The sequence below is a fragment of the Herpailurus yagouaroundi genome, unplaced genomic scaffold (assembly GCF_014898765.1).
Source record: "Herpailurus yagouaroundi ecotype Mexico unplaced genomic scaffold, PumYag 162, whole genome shotgun sequence".
Lineage (NCBI taxonomy): Eukaryota > Metazoa > Chordata > Mammalia > Carnivora > Felidae > Herpailurus > Herpailurus yagouaroundi.
Window position 1 is genome coordinate 73585011 of NW_024412403.1, and position 26258 is coordinate 73611268.

At 35.4% G+C, this 26258-nt stretch overlaps 1 protein-coding gene across 22 annotated transcripts in view; it reads right to left on the reverse strand.

Annotated features, from left to right (window-relative positions):
* The window catches only part of DLG1 (discs large MAGUK scaffold protein 1), a 275437-nt gene that overhangs the window by 238850 nt on the left and 10329 nt on the right, over positions 1-26258 (reverse strand). For all 22 annotated transcript variants that reach the window (XM_040484886.1, XM_040484885.1, XM_040484907.1 and 19 more), the window contains exon 4: positions 15597-15763. In XM_040484886.1, coding sequence (XP_040340820.1) covers positions 15597-15763 — 167 coding nt within the window. The remainder of the gene's footprint in view (positions 1-15596; positions 15764-26258) is intronic.

The window sequence follows — 26258 nt, forward strand, 5'->3', positions numbered from 1 at the left end:
TTTAAGGAAAAAAACTGTCTGCATAATATAAGTGCAAGGTGAAGCAGCAAGTATGGATATGCAGCAAGTATGCTGCAGAAGCTGCAGCAAGTTATCCAGATCTAGGTAACATAATTCATGAAGGTGGCTATACAAAACAAAAGATGTTCAATGTAAATGACACAGTGTTCTATCGCAAGAAGATGCCATCTAAGACTTTTCATAGCTAGAGAGGAGAAGTCAATGCCTGGATTCAAAGATTTAAAGGACAGGGTGATTCTCTTGTTCAGGGCTAACGTATCTGATAACTAGAAGTTGAAGCTAATGCTCATTTGCCATAATTCTGAAAGGCCCTGAAAATCTAGGACCTTTCAGAATTATGCTAAATCTACTCTGTGCTCTGTAAGTGAAAAAATAAAACCTGGATGACAGCATATCTTTTAACATCATGGTTTACTGCATATTTTAAGACCACTGTTGAGACCTACTGCTCAGAAAAAAGACTCCTTACTGCTCACTGACAAAGCACCTGACCACCCAACAGCTCTCTCTGATGGAAATGTACAATGATACTAATGGTGTTTTCACACCTGCTAACACAACATCCATTCTGTAGTCTATGAATCAAATAGTAATTTCGGTTTTCATGTCTTATTAAGAAATGTATTTTGTAAGGCTATGGCTGCCATTGATAGTGCTCCTCTGATGGATCTGAGCAAAGTAAACTGAAAACTTTCTGGAAAGGATTCACCATTTTAGATGCCATTAAGAACATTTGTGGCACGAGAAAAACATTCTTCATGGGAAGAGTTCAAAATATGAACATTAAGAGGAGTTTAGAGGAAGTTTATTCCAACCTTCATGGATGATTTTGAGGGTTCAAGACTTCAGTAGAGAAAGTAATGCGATGGAAACAGCAAGAGAACTAGAATTACAACTGAAGCCCGAAGATAGGACTGAATTGTTACAATTCAGTAACAAAATTCATGACAAAATTTTAGTGGATGAAAAGTTGCGGTCTAAAATGTAACACACACAGAAAGGACTTGGAAAAAAAAAAAAGGTTCTTTATCCTTTGCTACATTGATAAATTACTAATGAGTATGTAACATTTTAATATAAAAATTCTTTATTTTTAAAACCTACCATTTACTAAACACTTAACATGTGTATCAGACTCTGATCTAAGTTTTATGTACATTATCCCATTTCATACTTACAAGTACCATATGAGGTTAAGTAATTTGCTCTCCATTATACAATGCAGTGTAACAGATCTCAACATACAGAATCAGAAAGTGAAATTACAGAATATATATATATTTCTCATTTTCAATATATATGTATGAGCTAAGTAATAGATTAACATATAGGATTAGCTGAACAAATATATATCAAATGGTTAAAAGAGATTATCTCAGAGAAAGAATGTTAAAAAAAAAAGACTGAATTTAAATAACGTGCATTTTTCTGTATATGTATGTTTTAGGATATGCCTGAATTATTTTGGTAATCAGAGATTTTTCTTTAAGGTAAATAACTGAAAATGAAAGAGAGCAGTTACTGTGGAAAAAGGAGTGTCAGAAGTCAGTTTACAGTGGATTAAGAATGAGAAGTGAAGGGGGCACCTGGGTGGCTCAGTCAGTTAAGCATCTGACTTAGCCCATGTCAAGCTCTGTGATGACAGCTCAGAGCCTGAAGCCTACATCGGATTCTGTGTCTCCCTCTCTCTGCCCCTCCCCTACTTTCTCTCCCTGTCTCTCCCTCTCTCTCTCTCTTTCTCTCTCTCTCTCTCTCTCTCTCACACACACACACACACAGACACACACACACACACAAATAAACATTTTAAAAAAAGAATGAGAAGTGAAGAAAGAAAAAAGGTAAACTACTTTTTCAAGAAGCTTAGCTATGAAGAGAAGGTATGCTATCAGATCCTACGAAGAATCACTTTTTTCTGTTTTTCTTTTAGTGGAATCTTTGAATATATTTATAGGATAAAGAAAGGTACCAAGGTTCAAGGAAGAGAAAGAGGTTATAGATATCAAATGAGGAGAAAGAGAATGAGATTCCGAAGAAAAAAGATCAAGAGCACAACAGAAGCTGTCATTAAAGGATCAAGGGCATAATAGAAACTGTTAGTATTAATTCTCTGAGGTGACTTTCACATAATTGAAAACATACTTTTATAAAGTTAGGAATTTTTACAAGCATGTATCACTCTGACAATCCAAAGGGGGTGGGGGGGCTAAGAGCACATGAAGGGATATCATTGTTCTAATACTGAAGATAGTAATGGATGCCAACACAGATACAGAACAATCAAAGTTACCAAAATCAGCTACTGAAAACATTATAGAATCAAAACTCGTAAATCTAAGACATACTGGGAGGCCTTCCTGCAGCATATAAATCTATAACCACTGTGGCATACCTAAGCTTTAACAAGTTTTCTTCTAGATTAACATCTTGGCATAATATGGCAGCTGTTTCACTTCTTACATGGTGTTTCTTTACATTTCACTTCCATTACAAAGTTACTCATTTGGGAGTACGTCCTTCAGTTTTAGTACTAACAACTATCGTTTAAATGCTGGAACAGGACCGCCCTAAGCTATAAACATAAAAATATAAAAGATTATGTAATAGTGAATGTAAAATAACAGCAGAGCGGTCATCAAAATCACCTGCAGACATCTCATGTATAATTCACTCAGTATACCTATGAATTTTGGACTTGATGACATTTTTTTAATTACAGGGGTTTTGCATAGGGGTTGTGCATTATTTCAAAAGTTGTATATTTGTTATTTTTATAACATACCCCTTAAAAATTGGAATGAGACAACACTGTAAATTTGGTGATGGGAAGAGTGAATTAGAGTTCAGACTAGCATCTCTGTGATGTATTGTCTCTGAGATAGAGCTGTCTGCTAGAAAAACAGAGCATCAAGAAAAAGGATAAGAACCTTGAGTTCAATGATAAAGGAAATAGGAAAAGACACTGACCATCAATACATCTGATTATTACTTCACAGGCAGGGATTCAAAATTTTAATAGTTCATAAAATTATAAAATTTTGTCAGCTGTCTTCCAAAGTCCATAGTATGAATTGAAGCAGAGGTCTGCTTCAGGGATACAGAATTATAGGCTAGGTGGCACCAAAGATCAAAAATGTACTGAGTTTGGGGGTGCCTGGGTGGCTCAGTCGGTTAATCCGGCTGACTTGGGCTCAGGTCATGACCTCAGGGTTTGTGTTCAGCGCAGGGCCTGCTTTAGATCTTCTGTCCCGCCCCTCCCCCATTCACACACACTAAGATAAAAATAAATATTAAAAAATGTACTCAATTTAGGGGCACCTGGGTGGCTCAGCAGGTTAAGCATAGGACTACTGGTTTCAGCTTAGGTCATAATCTCACAGTTCCTGAGATCTAGCTCCACATCATGCTCTGTGCTGACAGCATGGAGCCTGCTTGGGATTCCCTCTCCCCCCCTCTCTCTCTGGCCCTTCCTTGCTCATGCATTCTCTCTCTAAAAATAAATAAACATTTTTTTTTTAATGTACTGAATTTGAATATGGACTGGCAGCATTATAGAGATAATGGCATTATAACAATTTTAAATTTCTTCACTCTGATAACTGTATACTAGGTGTTTTTAGATATAGTCATATAAAATAAAGAAAATAAGTTATTTTAAGAAAAATATCCTTGTTCATAGGCAATACATGAAGTATTTAAGGATAAATGATTCATGACGCCTGCAATTTGCTCTCAAATGGGTCAGCAAAAATAAAAGTTTATGTATATGCGTGTGTGTGTACATACACAAGGCAAGCAAAGTGACAAATCACAGTTTACTTTACAGTTCATGCAATTTTTCTGTTGATAATTTTTTTTTCAAAATACTAAATTTTTTAAACAACCAGAGACTTAAACAGAGACCAAATAACAGTAAAATATAAGCCCATAAGAAAGGTACAAAGTGCTACAGGCATTCAGAAGAGATGCGTTTCAGCTAAAAGATGGGTTGAACACTTCACATGGAACGTTTCTGAGCTGGGCCATGCAAGACAGAGTAAGATAAGGACACTGCAGTTGAAAGGAATGGCAGTGTTGGTAGTGTTCACATAACTTCAAATGTTCTTATCAAGGAAATAGGAGTTGAGCAATTATTTTCTTTAAAAAAAGAATAAAGCAAATGAGATTACTATTTTAAAATTTTCCTTTTCATTCTTCCTCAAAACAAACCAAAACAGCTGTTTACTGTAACAGCTAACAGAAACTACCAGTCTAACTGAACAGTATTTAATTCTATCTTTCAGAGAAAAATAAGGCAGTGAATACTGAGTATGTATTCCCAATTCATGATGTAAAACCAACAACTAAAAACCTTAAAAATTAATGAAAACCTTAACTAGAACTTATCTGTCCATTCTTACAATCTAATGAGCTTTAGAAATGTTACTTACTGTAAACTAAAGACATAGCTCTCAACAATGAAGTGGTTTTAAGAAAATTGAAAGAGTGTTAAATGACTAAAAATAAAATAACTCTTGCTTTCTGGGTCTTCCTTTTAGCAAAACTTCTAAAAACTAAATTTAAAAGACCACCTTCTTTCAGATAAGAGATTAAAATAAGTATTTTTAATCAGTCTAATGTCTATTATCAGGAAAAGATCTTAGAATAAAATGCCCAAATTTTCCTTTTTTTTTTTTTTTAGCCCAAATTTCCTTAATGGCTAAATACAGTTAACTAACTAGCTCTATGGTTCACTTCAGCAGTTGGTAATTACAAAAATCAGAAGCAGGCCAAATGCCTATCAAAAAAGACGTATCTATACAGGAATACCAGGCAGCAATCAATAAGACCGCGGCAAATATGGCTAATACGGAAAGATAGCTAAAACATTAAGACATGCTGAAACACAAAGCTGTAAAAACACAAGCTAAAAAACAGTATATTAGTATAATATGACTATTTTAAAAATCAGTCCCAGAAATATGCAAAGAAAAACATGGTAGATTATACCAAACCATGTTCAGAAGCTCCTGTGCAGGGAGGGATTTCATTTTCTTATGTCAAATAGTTCTGCAAATTTTTTGTAACAAACTTCCTTGTTATGTTTCTATCTTTAATTAGTTCCTTCTTTCCTTATTTTATTTCCTTCATTGTGATACTTTCACTTATCTAGGCAACAAGTCCAAGTACCAAGAAAGTTATTAAATACAGAAACATGTGCCTTGAAGCTGAACTACTGAGTTCTAATCTGGTTTTCTACATGGTAATAATGTAAGTTTGGGCAGTCAAAACATCCCTGAACTATATATACTTTGCTGAATTCTCAAGTGAGTATTAGCTCCAAATACAAAAGACCAAACCCTAGCTTACCTCATACAGATCAGGAGACTATAACAAGAATCCATGCTCTTATGGCATCTCAAAACATTATCTATCATGTATGTGAGTGTGTCCTTTAAAACTATGCAGTTTGAAAATAATGTTATAAGTATTATCCATTCTTATGGAGTATGTGTGAGTTTTTTAAGACAGGAAGAAAGAATACATCACATAGTTTTAAAATATTAATACCATAATGGGTCGTTAAACCAGTGATGTTTCTCAAATTTTATTTTACCAGTTCTGGGACAAAAGGCTAAAGTTGGTAGACTGTCACCTGCCTCTATATTCTCTTACCTCTCAAAGATAATGCCTCAAAGAAAAGGCAATCACATGGAACAGAGAAAGAGAAGCCATTATTGCTGGCTGATTCTAGTTCTAAGGCAGTGAAAGTTCAAAATGAACTTGGAAAAACTGTGCTAGAGAACAAGGACATGCTCAAAAACCAATGCAGCATGTCAAAAGGACACAGAGGGATCCGGATCTCTTCAAGGGATCATCCCAATCCCTGGCACAATGTGAGTATCCAAAGAATAACTGAAATGGCCTGTAAACACTGCATAAGTAAACTCTCAGTCACTAAATTAGTGATAATTTTTTTAAAAAAATAGAGTAACAAAAAAGGGAAAAACTTACTAGCCAATTTTGAAAGGAAATGCTGCACAAACTTTAACTACTAGCATTAAAACAAAATACAAGCTTTACCCTGCCCATCTTTTTCTTTCCTCTTTAAATGACATTAACTTTTTGAAGCGATCATGCCAGTTGCCTTACAGAATACCACATATTCTATACTTGTTTTTTGTTTCCTGATGTTGCTTAAGTCCTCCCACGAAGTCCTGTATTTCTGTAACAGGAAGTTAGATGTAAACATTGATTATACTCATTTTTGATAAACAGACTTCATAATGATATATTGAATTTCATACTGCATCGCACCAGGAAGCACATAGTATCATATCAGGCTGTTGCACTTGTGATGAAAACTTAAAGGTGGCAACCTCCAGATCTTCCAGATCAACCTCCAGATCTTAAGTATCTGTAGGTGGGTACTTCATCAACTTGAGTAAATTTTTACCTGACTGACCCATTAATGATCCTTCCCTGAATCACTCATTTCATCAGAGGTTTCAAAATATTGATTCACCACACCCCCATTTTATCATTCCATTTGTATTTATTAGCTGGTATTCTTCTGTAAAAGATACTTTTCCCTTTCAACTAGAAATGAAACTTTGTTCCTCTTACAAAGGCAGGGCAGAGATAATATATTTGGAGACAGCTGTAAAAGTGAATTCGAGAGAAAATAAAATAATTATTATGAATTTTGTTAGGTGTGATAACAGTACTAGGGTTGTTTACACAGGAGGATGTTTGACTATTCTTGGTCATAGGAGATGTGTGCCAAAGTTTTCATAGTTTAAGAGCTGGATGTCTGCAACTGATTTTCAGATAATTTCCCAAAAATATACATACATAGAAAAAGCAAATATGACAAAATGTTAGTAATTGTTGACCCTATGGATATTTGCTGTATTATAATGGGTGTTGTACTATTCCCTTGATTTTACTAGACATGGAAGATTTCTATGATAAACAGTCAGAAAAATATATAATCACCTTTAGCCTACTACTTAATTACAATATGGAAAGAACCACAATTCTCACTTCATTTGAAAAATATTTACTGAACAGCTACCACATGCAAGTACTACATTTAGTAAATAAGACAGTACCTAACCTCAAGGACTCCAAATAACACAAAATAATATATATTTCAGCATTTAATTATAACAGTGATGAGTATAATCAAGCAGAGGCAGAAAGTGTTATAACAGAGGCTTGATAAATTGAGAGGTAAAGAAAGCCTTCTATTCAGGAAGTGACCTCTTAGTCATCCTCAATTCTTTTATTGTTATCTCCATCTTACTCTCCCAACCCATTTCCAATCTGTCCCAAATCCCTGTGCTCTACATTTTAAAATATCCGTAATTCATCCACTTAGCACCTCCATTATCACCACTTTGGTTAACGCCTACATGCATCCTTAACTGGATCACCAAAACAGACTCTTAACAGGTCTCCTGCTTCTACTCTTACCAAAGACTATTTTCAACAAAACAGCAGAAGTGATACTTTTAAAGGTTACGTTAAATAACATCATTCCTTTGCCCCAGACCCAGCAAAAGCTTTACATGATCTGCCTTTGCCTTACCTTTGACCTCATCTCTCACCACTCTTTCCTGTACTCACTCTGCTCCAGCCACACTGGTCCTCTTGCTATTTCTTGTAAATTCCAGCCTTATGTCTTAGAGTCTGCACTCTACTTAGAGGAACTGGTTGTTCCTCTAAATAGCTGCATCAACTTCCAACTTGTACAAATATCACATTTTCAATAAAATACCCTACTAAAAAAGTGCAAAGTACCCTGCAATGTACTTTGTGAAACTGCAAAGGAATCGGACATTCCTGATACCCTCACTCTATTCTCTTTTTTTCTTCTCATATCACTTATCACCTTCTAACATACTAGATAATTGATTAATTTATTGTTTATTACCTGCATTGCCACTACCATGTAAGTAAGCTCCATGAGGACAGGGAACTTTGCTTCTATTCAAGCTCCTTGTTCAAGGCATGATATATAATAGGTGATCAATATTTGCTGAAAAACTGACATTTAAGATAAAAGGCTAAAAGTGAGCTGGAGATGGCAAGAGACAACTTCCTACGCAGAGGAATTATTATATGGGGGCCCTGAGCTACAAGGAACCAGTAGCCAAAGAATGAAAGACTTCTAAAAAATGAGTGGAAAACAGGCAGTGGTCAAGTAATTTACAACTTCTGAGTCTCATTAGGGATCTCCCACTTTTTATTATGAAAGAAATGAAAAGCCAATGAAGGGTAATGACATGATATGCATTTTATAAAAATAATCTTCAAAAGGGACAAGTTTGAATGCAGATAGGTTGATTAAGGGGACCATTAGAATAATCTAGGCAAAAAACGAGGGTGGTTTAGACTGGAGTGCCAAGAATGGAGACACAGTAAAATGCTGATTCATGTGAAATTTTGCAAACTGCAGTATGGATTACACGTGTAAATGTGAAAAGCAAAATTAAAAGTTTTTAACAAATAATAAAGTAGGACAACTTTATGACTCTGGAGCTGAAAACCATTTTAATAGGCACAAAGAGCATTAACCATAAGATATACTGAAAAGATTATCATTTGGAAAAGCATGCCCCAGAGTGGGAAAAAAATGTATGTTATTCATATATCCAACAAAGGAACCATATCTAGATAGAGAGACCTCCTAAAATCAGTAAGATGAAAGAGAATCCAAAAAAAAAAAAAAAAGGACAAGAAACTTAAGTAGACCATTCACAAAAGATAGCAAAATGAACAATAAACATATGAAAAGGGGTTTGTTAATCTTGTTAATGATAGGGAAAATGCAAATACCCATATGAAGCATGACTACACACCTACCAAAATGGTTAAAATTATTAATAAAAAGACTGACAATAACAAGTGTTGGCAAATAATGTGAAGCAACTGAAACTTGCACATACTGGCGGTAATTACAAAAAACAGGCATAATCACTTTGCAAAAGTGTTGTCATCATGTCCAAAACTAAACATATGCGCATCATTTTCACGACTGGGTATATAAACAACAGAAATGCATACACAGGTACACCAAAAAATATACACACAGTTCTGCTATAACATTTTGAAAATGCAAATTTGTTCCAATGCAATGATGTGTTAGGGAACAATATTAGCATAACACAAATTTCATGTTTGTTTATGCTCAATTTTGTCCATGAGAAACACTAGGTGAGAACAGAAAATTGCACCCAGATCAAATGAACCACACAGAAATACACAAAATACACACATTTCAGCCTTCAGCTTTTCCTAAATGTTATGATTCATACCCATCCACACCTGTTGTGTTAACAACTGTTCATCCAATTTCAGGTAAATCCCTGGGCCAGCACTGCACAGTAACTCACAGGTTGCAACCCTGACACACACTCCCACAGCAAATAAGATTTATTTTCAAGATAAAATGCCATCTTTATTATAGTACTTATATACTCCTTAACCATTTAACATGTGTGAAACTGTGCTACTATTTTTATTAGGATCTTATCTTTTTTTTATATATATGTCACCCACCAAGTTTTAAGCTTGGAGTCCCCAACTCTATATAAGCCTTGTGGTTTTTTTTTTTTTTAATTTTTTTTTAACGTTTATTTATTTTTGAGACAGAAAGAGACAGAGCATGAACAGGGGAGGGGCAGAGAGAGAGGGAGACACAGAATCTGAAACAGGCTCCAGGCTCTGAGCTGTCAGCACAGAGCCCGACACGGGGCTCGAACTCACGGACCGTGAGATCATGACCTGAGCCGAAGTCGGATGCTTAACCGACCAAGCCACCCAGGCTCCCCAAGCCTTGTGGTTTTTATTGCACAACTTTGCACAGTGTAGTGATTGTTAAGAATGTATATGTTGTGCTATAACAGAACTGACTGTAAAAGAATGTTCAAAGCAGCACTAACCCAAAACTGGAAACAATACAAATACCCATCAAGAGAATGGATAAATATACTGTAGTGTATCATACAATGGAATATTACACAGCACAGAGAATGAAAAAACTTCCACTTATGGATGAAATTATCAAATATAAGAAAAAAGAAGCTAGACACAAGAAAATATATACCATACACAATCTGTTAATAAATAGTTTTAGAAATGCAAAACTCATCTATGGTGATAGAAATCAGGATGGTCCTTTGAAGAAGAGGATATAGGTAGGGACTAGGAAAGGTACAAGGGAGATTTTTGGGGTACAGGTATATCTTTAACAAGAGATGTAATGTACATACCAGAAAATTCACCAAATTTTAAAATGTACAATTTACTGGTTTTTAGTATATTCAGAGTTGTACAACCATCATCGCTACGTAATTCTGGAACCCCATTAGCAGTCATTCCATTTTCTTTTTCTTGACCTAGTGTACTGACAATGCAGTAATTCATCAAGCTACACATTTGTGATTTGTGCACTTTTATGTACAAATACTACCCACTACTTCAGTAATTTAAGTCAATGCTTAGAGGACTTCAGATTAAACCTAGCAGACTGATTTTATAACTCTACAATCTCCTAAAATTCTACTTAAAGCAGATGGATTATTTTAAAGCATTAAATCAAAAGATCAAAGAGAAGGTAAAAAAAGTTATCTTCCCTACTCCACTCAGTTAATTTCTTTCTGAAATGAACTCAGAAGGGCTGAAACAGGGCTTGGAGATAGCAGGGATAACTGAAAACAAATACATTACTGAAAACAGACTAAGTGTGTATTCTTCCAGATATACCTAACTTCTACGTTTTTTTTTACAGTCATACTATACCTCCTGATATGCATACTATATACCTGATATGCAATCATTTAATAACATATAGATATATAAGCTATATTTTCATGCCTGCTATTTTATATTGCAGTAAGTGGCTGTAACATTACATGTTTATTCAATTTCCTTTTTTTAAATTCCTTTTTAAAGTAATCTCTACACCCAATGTGGGGCTCAAATTCACGACCCTGAGATTAAGAGTTGGATGCTCTACTGACTGAGCCAGCCAGGCACCCCTATCCAGTTTCTTACTGATAATCATTTAGATTGTTTCCCTGTTGATTTTTATTAATATTACAAATAGTACTGCAATGAACATGCATATATATATATGTATATATATATCTGTATATTAATAATTTGTGTGAGTACATCTATAACATATGCTAAACCAAAGAATATGAATACTGTTGTCTTTCAGAAAGGCTGCACAACTGTACCTCCTACTCACAGTATAAGAGTTTCTGTTTCCTCACATTTAATTAATCTTTGACAATCAAACTAGTTAAAAAACACTTTATTAATTTGATATGCATGTTTTCAAAGTGAGGTTGAGCATCTCTTTATAGGCTTACTGGGGCACGTGTATTTCTTTTTCTCTAAACAATCCATTAACATCCTTTGGTCACTTTTCTATTGAATGTTGACGTTTTTCTTACTGATCTTTAAGAGGTTTTTTGAGTTGAGAAGGTTGGAAATTAGTCCTTTTTCATAAGTGTGGCAAGTTTTCCCCCAGCATATCCTTTCAGCATCTCAATTGTTTAATGCATCTTTCAAGATATAACCAAAGTTCAAACAATCAAACTTTGTGAGGTCCACAAAGAAATTCTACAAAGTCAGCATTCTTAACTTTTTCTTTTTTCTGGATTTTGTTTGTTGCCATGCTTAGGAAAGTTCTTCATAACCAAAAATCATTAAAATGTTATGGTTTCATTCTTTTTTTAAACCTTTGAATCTTTGATCTGCTTGCAATGTATTGTCAAAAACAGAACTGCCATAGACTGAATGTTTGTGTCCCAACCACCCCCACCCACACACATACAAAATTCATACACTGAAATCCTCAACTCCAATGTGATGGTATTAGGATGTGGAGCCTTTGGGATGTGATTAGGCCATGAGCAAGGAACCTTTATGAATGGAATTAGTGTCCTTATAGAAGAGATTCCGGTGAGCTCCCTCACCCCTTCCTCAATGTGAGGACACAGGGAGAAGATGGTAAACTATGAACCAGGAAGTAAGCTTTCACTAGACACTGAATCTACTGGTGACTTGATCTTGAACTTTCCAGCTTCCATAACTGTGAGAAATAAATTTGTGTTGTTTATAAAACATCCAATCTGTGGTATTCTGTTACAGCAACTCAAAAGGACTAAAACAGGATACTGCATCCTTTTCTGTTGGAACTTCTCATTAAATCAGGCAATTGCTCCTACTCTTGCATCCTGCTTCCTTTCAAATATTCTTCCTTACCATCTCTAAAATTCACTCTTATCTTAAAACAGATTTGTTTTCATAAAAATGACACATGCTCACTATTTTTAAAAAGTAATGGAGAAAAGTACTAAAAATAAAAAAATCCCCATCACCCAGAAACTATCATTAATATTAAGCAAACATTATTCCAAACAACTCACTAGGTATACGTTCAAAGTAGGGGACATACATACCAAATAGAAAAAAGTTCTAAGACAATAGGATACTATCATGTCACTTTAAAAATAAACAGTATTATCATTTTACTACATCAGAAGAAACAAAGTTACAAGGGCACAAATTAAGTGACAAATGAGGATTTGTCAAGTTAGAGCAGTTACCAACTGTAAAAACAACAAAAAGGACAAGAAAGAAAAATGAAAGAAAATGTCTTTACAAGACAAAGATTTTCACTTTAAGAGAGTAAGAGAAGCATGCCCTGGAAACTGCTCAATCTCAAATTCTTTTTGCAAAAAAACAAAAAACAAACAAACCCTCTTTATGATAATCATACAAAAGCGAACATAAAGTAAAAGAGACAAGATTGTGTTGCATGCAATTTTGTCACAAAAGCACGATCTTACTTTTTAATCCAAGAATTAGTGAACAAGTGCAATAATAACCAAAATTTTGTACAAGACAAAGTATTTTCATAATTTTCATATTATGTTTCAAGTTATAGTCAAATAAAAACTTTCTCTACATTTGTTTTAATTTGGATCAGTGGATTCTCTTCAACTACAAAACAAGTAAGGTGAATTAAATGATCTAAGTCTCTTTTCAGTCCTAAACATGCCTCAAAGAGTCTCAAGAGATCACGTCAAAGGTCACTTAGCCAAGTTTTCTATCCCAATTAAGCATAAATAGATGCGGAACAGGGGAAAATACTTTCCTTCTCTTATAGCACTCTCAAAAAAAGTAGAAATTAAATTTCTAAATATCCCAGGCATTTAAAAAAAAATCCTTATGACTGCCATCCTTCAGTGTGTTTCAAAACTATTTACATTTTCAGACTAACATCCATCAGGGTATTCTGTCTTCCGCAAAAAGAGTACTTCCCTTTAACCAAACTTAGCTCACTCAAATTTGACACAGATTTTCCCCTTTTTAAAACAATCTAGGAGTGATGAACACACCTCCATATTCCCGTTACTAAGTCTAATCATGAACGGATATAAATTTCAAGCACAGTAGAGCATTTTCCATGTGCCAAGCCCTAAGAAACATTTTTAATCATATTCACTTCTCATCCATCTTCCTAATCAATAAGATCTGTCATATATAGTCAGAAAGTTCTTATTCTTCTGTTCTATTCTCCTGTTAACATGTCCATAATATACTTGTCAAGAGATGCAGAAACACCAGCACCACACACAGCATTTCTAGGTAGCAGTGCCTCATTTCATAAAAGTTGAAATTTTCCAGTACTATATATTTTTTTTAAGATTTTTAAGTAATCTCGGGGCGCCTGGATGGCTCAGTCAGTTAAGTGTCTGACTTCGGCTCAAGTCATGATCTCATAGTTCTTGAGATGAATCCCAGAGTCCGGCTCTGTGCTGACAGTTCAGAGCCTGGAGCCTCCTTCAGATTCTCTGTCTCCCTCTCTATCTGCCCCTCCCCCTCTCGTGCTTGGTTTCTCTCTCTGTCTCTGTCTCTCTTAAAAAATAAACGAACCTTAAAAAAATATTCAAAAAATCTATTTGGGATGGATCATAAGTACAAATGACACATCAAAAAAAGGAATGGAAACTGAAATGATCCAAGAGAAAGTGACAAAAAAAAAAAAAAAGTATGCACAGATAACACTAGAATCTCTCCCTAATCAGAGAGAAACACATTAAGTTCAGGCCAGGATTAGTAAAAAGAACTCTGAATTGGATGTTAAGAGGTCTGAAATCCAAGGGTAGACTTGCCCAAACTAGCTGAATAGGCTGGGTCAAGTCATTCATTTTCTTCTGGATCTCAGTTTCCTAATCTTTAAAATAAAAAAAGAGAGATCAGATGTGCTCCCTCTTCTAAAATTTCACAATTCTATGTGACTTAATATAAAAAGGAAAACTTGGAAACTGTCTACTTCATTACCAAAGGGCTGTCTTGTTGCTGCCCACCACTTTTCCTTGATATATTACTAACCAAAGAGAGGCTGATTCAATTTTCCAGATACTTCTCTAATACAAACTAGAAGGAACTAGAATCAAATTCAGTCAGACAACCACTTTCAAATGACCGTTTATCAGATAGAAGGCTCATTACAAAATGCTTCATATCTCTGTTCTAACTCCACCAGCAATAGTGTATCATAACAAAAAAAAGAATATTACTAAACTAGTTTTTAAAACTTTAATAGACAGTTTTAACTACAGAAAAATGCAGAAACCAATGCTGACCTTAAGATTTACTGATTAGTCTTTTTTTTTTTTTTTAACATTTATTTTTGAGAGAGAGGAGAGAGCACGCACAAGCAGGACAGGGCTAGAAAGAGGGAGACAGATCTGAAGCAGGTTCCACTCAGTTAATGCAGAGCCCGACAGTGGCTTGAACTCATGAACCATAAGATCGTGACCTGAGCCAAAATCAAGAGTTGGCTGCTCAACTGACTGAGCCACCCAGGTGTCCCTACTGATTAGTCTTTAATCTTTACTTAGTCTTTTTTTTTTTAATTTTTTTTTTCAACGTTTATTTATTTTTGGGATAGAGAGAGACAGAGCATGAACGGGGGAGGGGCAGAGAGAGAGGGACACACAGAATCAGAAACAGGCTCCAGGCTCTGAGCCATCAGCCCAGAGCCCGACGCGGGGCTCGAACTCACGGACCACGAGATCATGACCTGGCTGAAGTCGGACGCTTAACCGACTGCGCCACCCAGGCGCCCCAAATCTTTACTTAGTCTTTACTAAGTTTTAATAATCTTTAAGCCAAATAAAACAGAATATTTGGAGTAAATGTAGCAACTAAACTGCCCAGGACTACAAAACTATATTCTATGTCTCAAAAAGAAAAAAAAAAAAAATATCAGAGCAAAACCATCTTTCCAAAGTATGACCAGTAAACTGAGGTCTCTCATGCAAAGTATTCTTTTAATAGTCTAAAGCAAGTATTTCAGACCTCAAACCATTCACAGCATTTTAAGAAAAGGCACCAGAGATTCTGAGCTTTTCTCTTCAAAAATATTTGTAATCCTATGATACTTCCACATAATATCCATTTTAATTAAATGAAAAAACAAAATAAATAAAGTGAAAAACTTAGCAGCCCCAATAAATTGATTACCGAAAAACAGCTTCAAGAAATTTTTTTTTTTATCTTACCTCTACACTAGGGCTAAGGCTGCTTGGCAGTGTTTCTGAAGTCACAGTAGTGCTTGGAAGGCTGGAAATTTCCCAAGTATTCACAGGCTGTATTGGTTCAGACTGCTTTGAACGATCTATACATTTTGGATTATCCAGTAAGGTCACTTCATAAAATTCTTGAATATCTAGGGGTTAAAGAAAGGAAAAAAAAATTCAGAAGTATTTTGATTGTCTAATTAAACTATGCATTGCTAAAACAATATAACTCAAAACCAAAACTTTTACTCCAGGTAAGTAAAATAAGTCCAATCTTCCAATGCACTTAAACAGGGAGCAGCGCCTGGGTGGCTCAGTCAGTTAAGCAGTTAAGCATCTGACTTCAGCTCACATCATTATCTCTTGGCTTTTGAGACCGAGCCCTGCATCAGGCTCTCTTCTGCCAGCACAGAGCCTACTTTGGATCCTCTGTCCCCCTCTCTCTCTCTCTGCCCTTCTCTGCTTGCACTGTCTCTCTCAAAATAGATAAACTTACAACAACAAAAAAAGTGAATATTTTCTCATTTTATTATGTCACAGTCACATCAGAACTTGCAGGACATAGGGGCGCCTGGGTGGCGCAGTCGGTTAAGTGTCCGACTTCAGCCAGGTCACGATCTCGTGGTCCGTGAGTTCAAGCCCCGCGTCGGGCTCTGGGCTGATGGCTCAGAGCCTGGAGCCTGTTTCCGATTCTGTGTCTCCCTCTCTCTCTGCCCCTCCCCCGTTCATGCTCTGTCTCTCTCTGTCCCAAAAATAAATAAACGTTGAAAAAAAAAATTTTTTTTTAATAAATAAATAAATAAAAAGAACTTGCAGGACATAGTGTAAAAGTTGCAGGCTCTTTACAATTCAAAGTCAATGCTGAGTTCAAATCTCTATTCCACCACAAATCAGCTACCTGTTTAGGCAAGTTACTTAACCTCTGATAACTTACTTATTATGAATTGTTATAAGGACTGAGTGTCATATATAGTGCACAATGGCACATAATAGGCTCCTAACCAACAGTAGCTAATACCATTACTGTGAATTTTGTCTTTTTTTTTCTTAAAAGTTTATTTGAGAGAAAGAAAGAGTCCATGCACACGAGCGTGTGCACACGAGTAGGGAAGGGACAGAAAGAATACTAAGCAGGCTCCACACTCCAACCTGAGCTCGATGTGGGGCTCAATTTCACAACTGTGAGCTCACAACCTGAGCCGAAATCAAGAGTTGGATACTTAACCAACTGAGCCATTCAGGTTCCCCTGTTTCGGTAAATTTTGGAAGACATGAGTCATTACTGATATTTTATCTTTGTACCATCAGTATCTCCTCAATATAAACCCCTCACGTGGTTTTTCACACCAAAGTAAACAAAAAAAGTAAATAGTAAATTAAATACTGTACATTTTAGAATCAATCAGACATATGACAAACTCTTTAATTTTTTTTAATGTTTATTTATTTTTGAGAGACAGGGTGTGAGTAGGGGACGGGCAGAGAGAAAGAGACACAGAATCTGAAGCAGGCTCCAGTCTCTGAGATGTCAGCACAGAGCCCAACATGGGGCTTTAACTCAGGAACTGCGAGATCATGACCTGAGCCGAATGAAGTTGGACACCCAACCAACTAAGCCACCCAGGCGCCCCAGACATATGACAAAACTCTTTAAAAAACCCATACATTTACTTAAAGTAGCACAGGATAATTTAAAAGATCAAGCTACTTTGCTACCAGCTGGAATTATTTTAAACTTAGTATATTAACAATGATTGATTATTCATGCCATTCAAAAGCTCTTAGTGTTAGTCATATGTTTAAGTTCACCACTATTATATTCTTTATTCACCTAATGGCATACTTTGAGTTGATTCTTTTTTTTTAATGTTTATTTTTGAGAGAGAGAGAGAGAGAGAGAGCGAGCAAGAGCGAGCACGGGAGGGGCAGAGAGAAAGGGAGACATAGAAACGGAAGTAGGCTCCAGGCTCTGAGCCATCAGCACAGAGCCCTATGTGGGGCTTGAACTCACGAACAGTGAGATCATGACCTGAGCCGAAGTCAGATACTTAACCAACTGAGCTACTCGGGCAGCCCTGAGTTGATTTCTTAATGGGGAGAAAGTATCATTTAACAGCAAAGGTGGGGCATTATCCTGTACAGAATCATGTACAATTGCTATAAATAACATTTAGACAGAATAACTTTTACTTATTTCTATGATGAAAAGATTAGTATCTCTTTTAAAAACCAATTTCTGAAGACAGTAGAGACAAAGTAATTCCCTTTTAATAAGGAGTAGCACTGTAGAACTTTCTAAGTAAAAAGCTAATAAAAACTAAGCTCAGCACAGTGAGGTAGTATCAACCTACTTCACAGGGTGTTAAGAATATTACTAGAGAAAATTCTATGTAAAAGCATTTTACAAACGAGTTACTATATAAAATTGCTCATATAGCCATCATGAAAAAATAATGAACTCAAATTCAGAACATCAGCTACAAAGTGTTACCAAAAATTGTTTAAGCTGAACCTAAATCAAGCCTTCAGAACCAACTTGAGTTCACAGGACATACAGTGGCTGGAGAAACAAGTTAAATGACACCAGAAAAGCAACAGGAAAAAAACAGATCTAGAAGGGGACATTCCATAAGACAACTGGCAGTTTCTTTAGGAAGTCAATGTCATGAAAAGGAAACTGTTCGAAAGTGAGAATTTTTTTTTTTTGGTAGAAAGGAAACAAAAAAGATGCAGCTATCAACTGCAATGTCTGAGGTTTGACGGGGGGGGGGGAGGAGGGAGGAGGGTATAAAAGACATTGTGACAATTAGGGAAATTTAAATAGGACTATTTTTCAGAAAATATTACACATTTTTTTTGTAGAAGACATATATATGAGTATTATACATTTATCTAGATATTTCTATATATGTAAGAAATACATATTTTATATAAGTAGGAGATATATATCTACAGAACTATAAAGAGAGAGGGAGAGGTATCTCCTATTAAAAAAAAATATGCCAGAGCTCCTAATACAATTATGCCCAACAGCACTAAATGAGTGTTGAGTAATTGGATGATTACCAATCTCAAGAAAAGTAGCCCCCCCAAAAAAAGAAAAGTAGCCCATTATCATTATGTAAAATTATTATATTTTCCATTATTGTAAGTCAAGTTTGAAATCTTAACTTTCTGTGACCTTTTATTCTACACTTAACAGAAATACTGTTGTGTTACCCTTCAATAACATCTCTGACAAATATCTAGATCAGTGCTGTCCAAAAGAACTTTCAAAACATTCTACATCTGCCACTATATGGTAGCCACTAGCTACATATGACTATTGAGCACTTAAAATGTGACTTGTGTAAATGAGGGACTGAATTTACAATTTCATTTATGTTTAATTAAATAACTACATGTAGCTAGTGATTATCATACAGGACAACAGAGATCTAGACTACTATAACTTTGAGTAGCATTTTACTATCTAGAAAGATCATAGAATAAAATGTTCCCTATGTGAATTTTCCAAAAGTTCACTCACATCCTGTCAATTAAAATGCTTCATCTATTAAAAAGTCCTTTCTAATTTGCTGTATCTGAGCTCTTACGGACTGGAAATCAAATATTCATATTATTTTAACTACATCAGGCTTAAGACAAAATAAGCTGAGTAAACACCTATTAGAATGGCTATTATCAATAAAACAGAAAATAGCAAGTATTGATGAAGATGTAGAGAAGTTAAACCCTTGTCCATTATTGGTAGAAATATAAAATGATGTAGCCATTGTGGAAAACCATACAGTGGTATCTCAAAATATTAAAACATAGAATCACCATTTGATCCAGCATTAGATCCTGGGCACATATGCAAAACAATTGAAACAGGTATTCGTACATCACTGATTCGTCATCAGTGATGACAGCAGCATTATTCATAGCATCCAAAAGGTGAAAACAACCCATATGTTCATCAACAGATAAATGATTACAAAACAGAACGTGGTATATACAAACAATGTAATATTATTCAATTTTTAAAAGGAATACAATTCTGATACATCCTACAACATGGATGGATGGATTTTGAAGACATTATGTTAAGTGAAATAAGCCAGACACAAGAAGACAAATATTGTATGACTCCACTTATATGAGGTAGCTAGAATAGTCAAATTCATAGAGACAGAAACAACAGTTGTTACTAGGGACTGGGGTAAGGAAGGAATGGGGAGTTATTGTTTTAATGGGTACAGAGTTTCAGTTTGGGATGATGAAAAGGTTCAGGAGATAGAGGGGTGATGGTCACAAAACAATGTAAATGTACTTAATGCCTTCAATTGTACACTTAAAAAATGGTAAATTTTGTTTTGTATATTTTATATTTTATCACAAAAAATTAAGCTGAGAGAGATTCTAGGAGAGCTTAAATGAGTCAAGTGCATGGAATTTCATATGTAAGTTTTACACTACTTAAATATCTTTGTTTCATACTGAGGTCAGGAAAACTGACATGCCAGACTGTTACCAGATTATTATCTATCCCCAGCTTAAAAAGAGATTCGTTACCACACTTGGCAAACCAAAACCATATGCAAAAGTACTGAAATATTTCTGTTAACACATGTATAGTGTGGTGACATTTTTGGTATGACAGTTTGTCAGTTATTATCACTTTCCTTTAAAATATATAAATATATATACACACACATCTTTTTTTTTTTTTAATTTTTTTTTTCAACATTTATTTATTTTTGGGACAGAGAGAGACAGAGCATGAACGGGGGAGGGGCAGAGAGAGAGAGGGAGACACAGAATCAGAAACAGGCTCCAGGCTCTGAGCCATCAGCCCAGAGCCTGACGCGGGGCTCGAACTCACGGACCGCAAGATCGTGACCTGGCTGAAGTCGGACGCTTAACCGACTGCGCCACCCAGGCGCCCCTACACACACATCTTTAATTTTGACCCATATCCCATCTTGACTAACATTCCACACATTTTATTTCATTTGTCCACCACACTTCCTCATCTTGAAGGTATCTCAAGACTATAAAGATCAGCAACAAAGTAACACTTCTTCAGAAAATGTTTATCTATTACAATTTGTTCAGTTGTACCAATAAAGATTTTTCAAAGGTATGCCTGATCAACAAGGGCACTCTGGAAAAAACTGGACACAGGCTGCGCTTTTCTTATTAAGTCCAAAGTACTTATTATTTCCCATGCTATCAGCAGTCCCTGTTCTTTATAAGCTACATTTTGTCAGAAAATAATTATAACACTTATCATAACTATAAAGATTTAGCAAAGAAAAAGATTATCACTGTGACAAGAAAAATATTTTTACAATAACATTCTAAGACTCAAAACATTACTTTCTACTTTTTCTTTAGATGTTTCTAACCTGGGGAGTATAACACTGAGTTCCACAAGATATCTAGCCTAAAGTAAAGCAGAAGTTACTACTATAAGTAGAAGTCAAATATAACAAAAACAACTTCTAGTATAATCCCAATCTTTCCTACTTCTTGAAAATGTTTAACATGCTAAAATCTGACATTCCAAGTTATTCTCAAAAAAACCAACTTCATGAAAATAAATAAAGGCATTCAATCAATGAATACTAATGGAGTGAATATGTTTTAGGAGAGAAAAGAATTGAAAGATGAGGTATAATAATAATGTCTTTGAGAGATGGAGAAAACTGAGGAAAAATATGTAACACTTAAAAATCATATAACACCATCTTAAAACAGGTAGATTTAAGAAAGTAAATCTCTACGGGCGCCTGGATGGCTCAGTTGGTTAAGCAGCCGACTTCGGCTCAGGTCATGATCTCACGGTTCGTGAGTTTGAGCCCCACATCAGGCTCTGTGCTGAGAGCTCAGAGGCTGAAGCCTGCTTCCGATTCTGCGTGTGTGTCTCTCTCTCTCTCTGCCCCTCCCCCACTTGTTCTCTGTCTCTCAAAAGAAATGGATAAACATTAAAATTTTTTTTAAATAGGTAGATTTCTATAAAAATGTGATGGCTATATTTTAAGGTGTTACAAAATCTTACACACACATTTATTTTAAATTTCTATTACTACCCATGTATTAACATTTTTGAAAATTAAATTAACCAGCTTTTTGACAATGAAAAATTCTTTTTCAATTCTGGTTCGTATAAATCATTTATATGTTCCCATGCCAATAATATTCAATGCCAATAATCAGGGCTATGCATAATTATATCAAAATGTACAGACTATGAAAACATGTAATCACAGCAAAATAATGCTTCAGTAGTCCCATCTCAATACTATTTAATGAGAAATTGCCAAATTTACTATCACATGTAAAATGACAGAGTCCTTCAATAAACCTATGCAAACAATTCACTTGAGTCAACTCTAATCTTCAATCTTTCGTATGAAAGTATATAGAAAATGGGAGAATATAGTAGTCAAAATGATTGCCATTTAACAAATAAGAGTAATTCCATACTCATCTGAAAATCCATATAGCTCACCCAGATGTACACCAGACACATAATTAAAATGACTAATTACATTTTTATTTACTACCCTGAAAAAACGTATTTCCTTTTAAAAATACTGATGCACTAAAGCAAGCAAGAACACAAAAAAATGCAGGAATACTAAAACATACATTAGAGAAAACTACCCTTGAGTCATTTCACAATTAGAAACATTAATTTTGTTGAGCCTACTGGATCAGTCATAACACAGTCTATTTCTATTTGCCATTTATAGTCTATCAAGTGCCTTCTGTTTTGAACTAAACTGGGTCCCCACAAGTCCAGTTCCTGAACAAAGATCTAAATTACAAGGTAACAAAGCTAAAAACTTACCATATATAAATTAGAAATATAGAAACAATTGAACAATCGAAAATTTCAAGAGAATTAAAAATTCTAAATTAAACTTGGGCACATACAACTAGTCCAACAGAACAGAGAAGAATCATTTCTATCACCAAAAAATATATATTTTCAGGAAGTCTCTAAGATCACATATTTCAGAACTCTCTAAATTTAAGTAAAACATTTTCATTTGTCTTTGTTACTTTCTTGCAGAATTCAAAGTTTGCAAAACAGGAATAAGGAAAAGTACAAAATTCCAGAAACACCCACAAAGGAGTGTGAGGAAAATGTTCTCTAGCTTTTAGTTACCACTTTTATCATCCCAAACAGAAATACTTACAAACTCTCAAACTAAAGAAACAAAGATCAGAGTAGGAAGTCTAAGTAGTCAAGAACCTGTAATAATTTAACATAGCATTGGCAACATCTCTAATCTATGAAAATACCTTATTTCATGGAAAAAAATATTTTTAAAAAGACCTTAACAGATACCTCTGCAAAGCAAATATACAGATGGCAAATAAGCATATGAAAAGATGGTCCACATATGTCATCAGGGAAATGAACATTAAAATACCAATGAGATACCACCATACACCCATTACAATGGCCAAAATAGAGAACACTGACAATACCAAATGCTAACAAGGATATGGGACAATAAGAACTCTCAGTCATTGCTGGTGGGAATGCAAAATGATACAGCCACTTTGGAAAACAGTTTGGTGGTTTCCTACAAAACTAAACATAATCCTACTATACAATCCAGCAATCATGGTCCTTGGTATTTACCCAAATGAGATGAAAATTTATGTCCATACAAAAACCTGCACACAGATGTTTATAACAGCTTTATTCACAATTGCCAAAACTTAGAAGCAACCAAGATATCATTCAATAGGTGAAAACATAAACTGAATACATCCAATGGAATATTATTCAGCACTTAAAAACAAAAAAAATTATCAACCCATAAAAAGATGTAGAGAAACCTTAAATATATGCTGTGTGATTCCAACCATACAACATTCTTGAAAAGGCAGAACTAATGGAGACAGTAAAAAGATCAGTGATTCCCAGAGTTGCAAGTGGGAAAGAGATGAAAAAGCAGAGTACACAGAATTGTTAGGGCAGTAAACTATACTGTTCGATATTATAATGGTGAATACATCTCATTATACATTTGTCCCAACTACAGAATGTACAATACCAAGAATGAACACTAAGGTAAACTATGGACGTTGGGGGATAATGATGTGCCCATGTTAAGTCTGTTAATTGTAATAAATGTGCCATTCTGGTAGGGCATGTTGATAATGAGGAAAGCTATATATCTGTGGACGTAGGAGATATACAAGTAATCTCTGTACGTTCCTCTCAATTTTGCTGTGAACTCTAATAAAACTGGTCTAAAAAACAGTCTTTAAAAAAAATAAAAGAAAATATGAGCTACCATGCCATGAAAAGACATTGAGAAAACTTAAATGCATATTGCTAAGGGAAAGAAGCCAAACTGAAAAGGCTACATACTCATGATTCCACCTATATGACATTCTGGAAAAGGCAAAAAACTATGGAAACAGTAAAAAGAGCAGCAGCTGCCAGGGACTTAAAGGGAGGAAGAAGGGATGAACATGTATAGCACAAGAGATTTTCAGGGTAGTGAAACTATTCTGTATGATACTGTAATAGTGGATGCATGTGTCAGAACAACAAATATGTATGTCAAGTTTACCAACGTATAACACAAAGAGTGAACCCCAATGTAAACTATGGACTATAGTAACACTGGCTTACCAACTATAACACTAATGCAAGATGTTAATGAAAGGAAATGGAAGGAAGAGTGGTAATGAGGATATAGGAACTGTACTTTTCACTCAATTTTCCTGTAAAACCTAAAACTGCTAAAAAAAAATTAAAGTCTAATAATTTTTAAAAATGTACAAAGGGGGCGCCTGGGTGGCGCAGTCGGTTAAGCGTCCGACTTCAGCCAGGTCACGATCTCGCGGTCTGTGAGTTTGAGCCCCGCGTCAGGCTCTGGGCTGATGGCTCAGAGCCTGGAGCCTGTTTCCGATTCTGTGCCTCCCTTTCTCTCTGCCCCTCCCCCGTTCATGCTCTGTCTCTCTCTGTCCCAAAAATAAATAAACGTTGAAAAAAAAATTTTTTTTTAAATAAATAAAAAAAAAATAAAATAATAAAAAAAAATAAAATAAAATAAAAATGTACAAAGGAGTATAAAAATAACATTTATATTTTAAAAAACAATCTCACTTTATTTCAAAATAATTTCCAAATGTATTAAAGATTTAAATGTGATGCTACGGGAACGTGTGGGTGGCTCAGTCAGTTAAGCCTGTGACTTCAGCTCAGGTCATTACCTCACAGTTGGGGAGCTTGAGCCCCACGTCAGGCTGTGTGCTGACAGCTTGGAGCCTGGAGCGTGCTTAGGATTCTGTGTCTCACTCTCTCTTTCTGCCCCTCCCCAGCTGTGTTCTCTCTCTCAATAATAAATAAACTTTAAAAAGTTATTTAAAAAAATTTGTTTACAATTTTTTTAATGTTTATTTATTTTTGAAGGAGAGAAATACAGAGCATGAGCGGGGGAGGGGCAGAGAGACAGGGAGACACAGAATCCAAAGCAGGCTCCAGGCTCTGAGCTGTCAGCACAGAGCCTGATGTGGGGCTCTAACTTATGAGCCATGAGATCATTACCTAAGCCAAAGTCAGACGCTTAACTGACTGAGCCACCCAGGTGTCCCAAACTAATTCTGTTTAAAAAATAGAGATGGTATTAAAGATTCTGAATACAGGAAACATTTTTATAATCTTGGGAATAGGGAAGCTTTTCTAAGCATGATACCAAGGGCAGAAAGCACAAAGAATATTGATAAATCTAAATACAGGTTTTCTTAAAAATCAAAGTTTAAAAACAAATGACAAACAAGGAAAGCTATTTGAAACTTACATGACAAAGTTGATATTCCTAATGTAGATGTTACACCTAACGATTTTATACTTCTAAGAGAAAAGGGGGGGGAAAGGTGGCAGGAGAGGCAGATGACATGAACAAATAATTCACAAAAGAAATTAAAATGAATGATGTAAGAAAATTCTTACATTGGGGGTACCTGGTAGCTCAGTCGTTCGAGCATTCAACTTCAGCTCAGGCCATGATCTCACGGTTCATGAATTCTAGCCCCACGTCAGGCTCCTGCTGTCAGTGCAGAGCCTGCTTCAGATCCTCTGTCCCCCTCTCTCTCTACCCCTCCCCTGCTTGGTCTCACATGCTCTCTCTCAAAAATAAACATTAAAAAAAAATTCATACATCACTGAAAATTCTTATATCGTTAGTTATTTCTTTAACCAAAGAAATCTATAGTAAAATATCAAAATGACTAAAAGTATATTCCACCCATCAGAGCAGAAAATATTAAAAAGATGGATAATACCTGTATTGTTTAAGATATAGTGAATTAGTTGTTATTCCACATACTACCTAAAAAATTAAATTGAATATAACCGTTTTAAAACATCAAAAGCCTTTTTTTTTTTAAATTTTTTTCAACGTTTTTATTTATTTTTGGGACAGAGAGAGACAGAGCATGAACGGGGGAGGGGCAGAGAGAGAGGGAGACACAGAATCAGAAACAGGCTCCAGGCTCCGAGCCATCAGCCCAGAGCCTGACGCGGGGCTCGAACTCGCGGACCGCGAGATCGTGACCTGGCTGAAGTCGGACGCTTAACCGACTGCGCCACCCAGGCGCCCCTCAAAAGCCTTTTTAAAATGC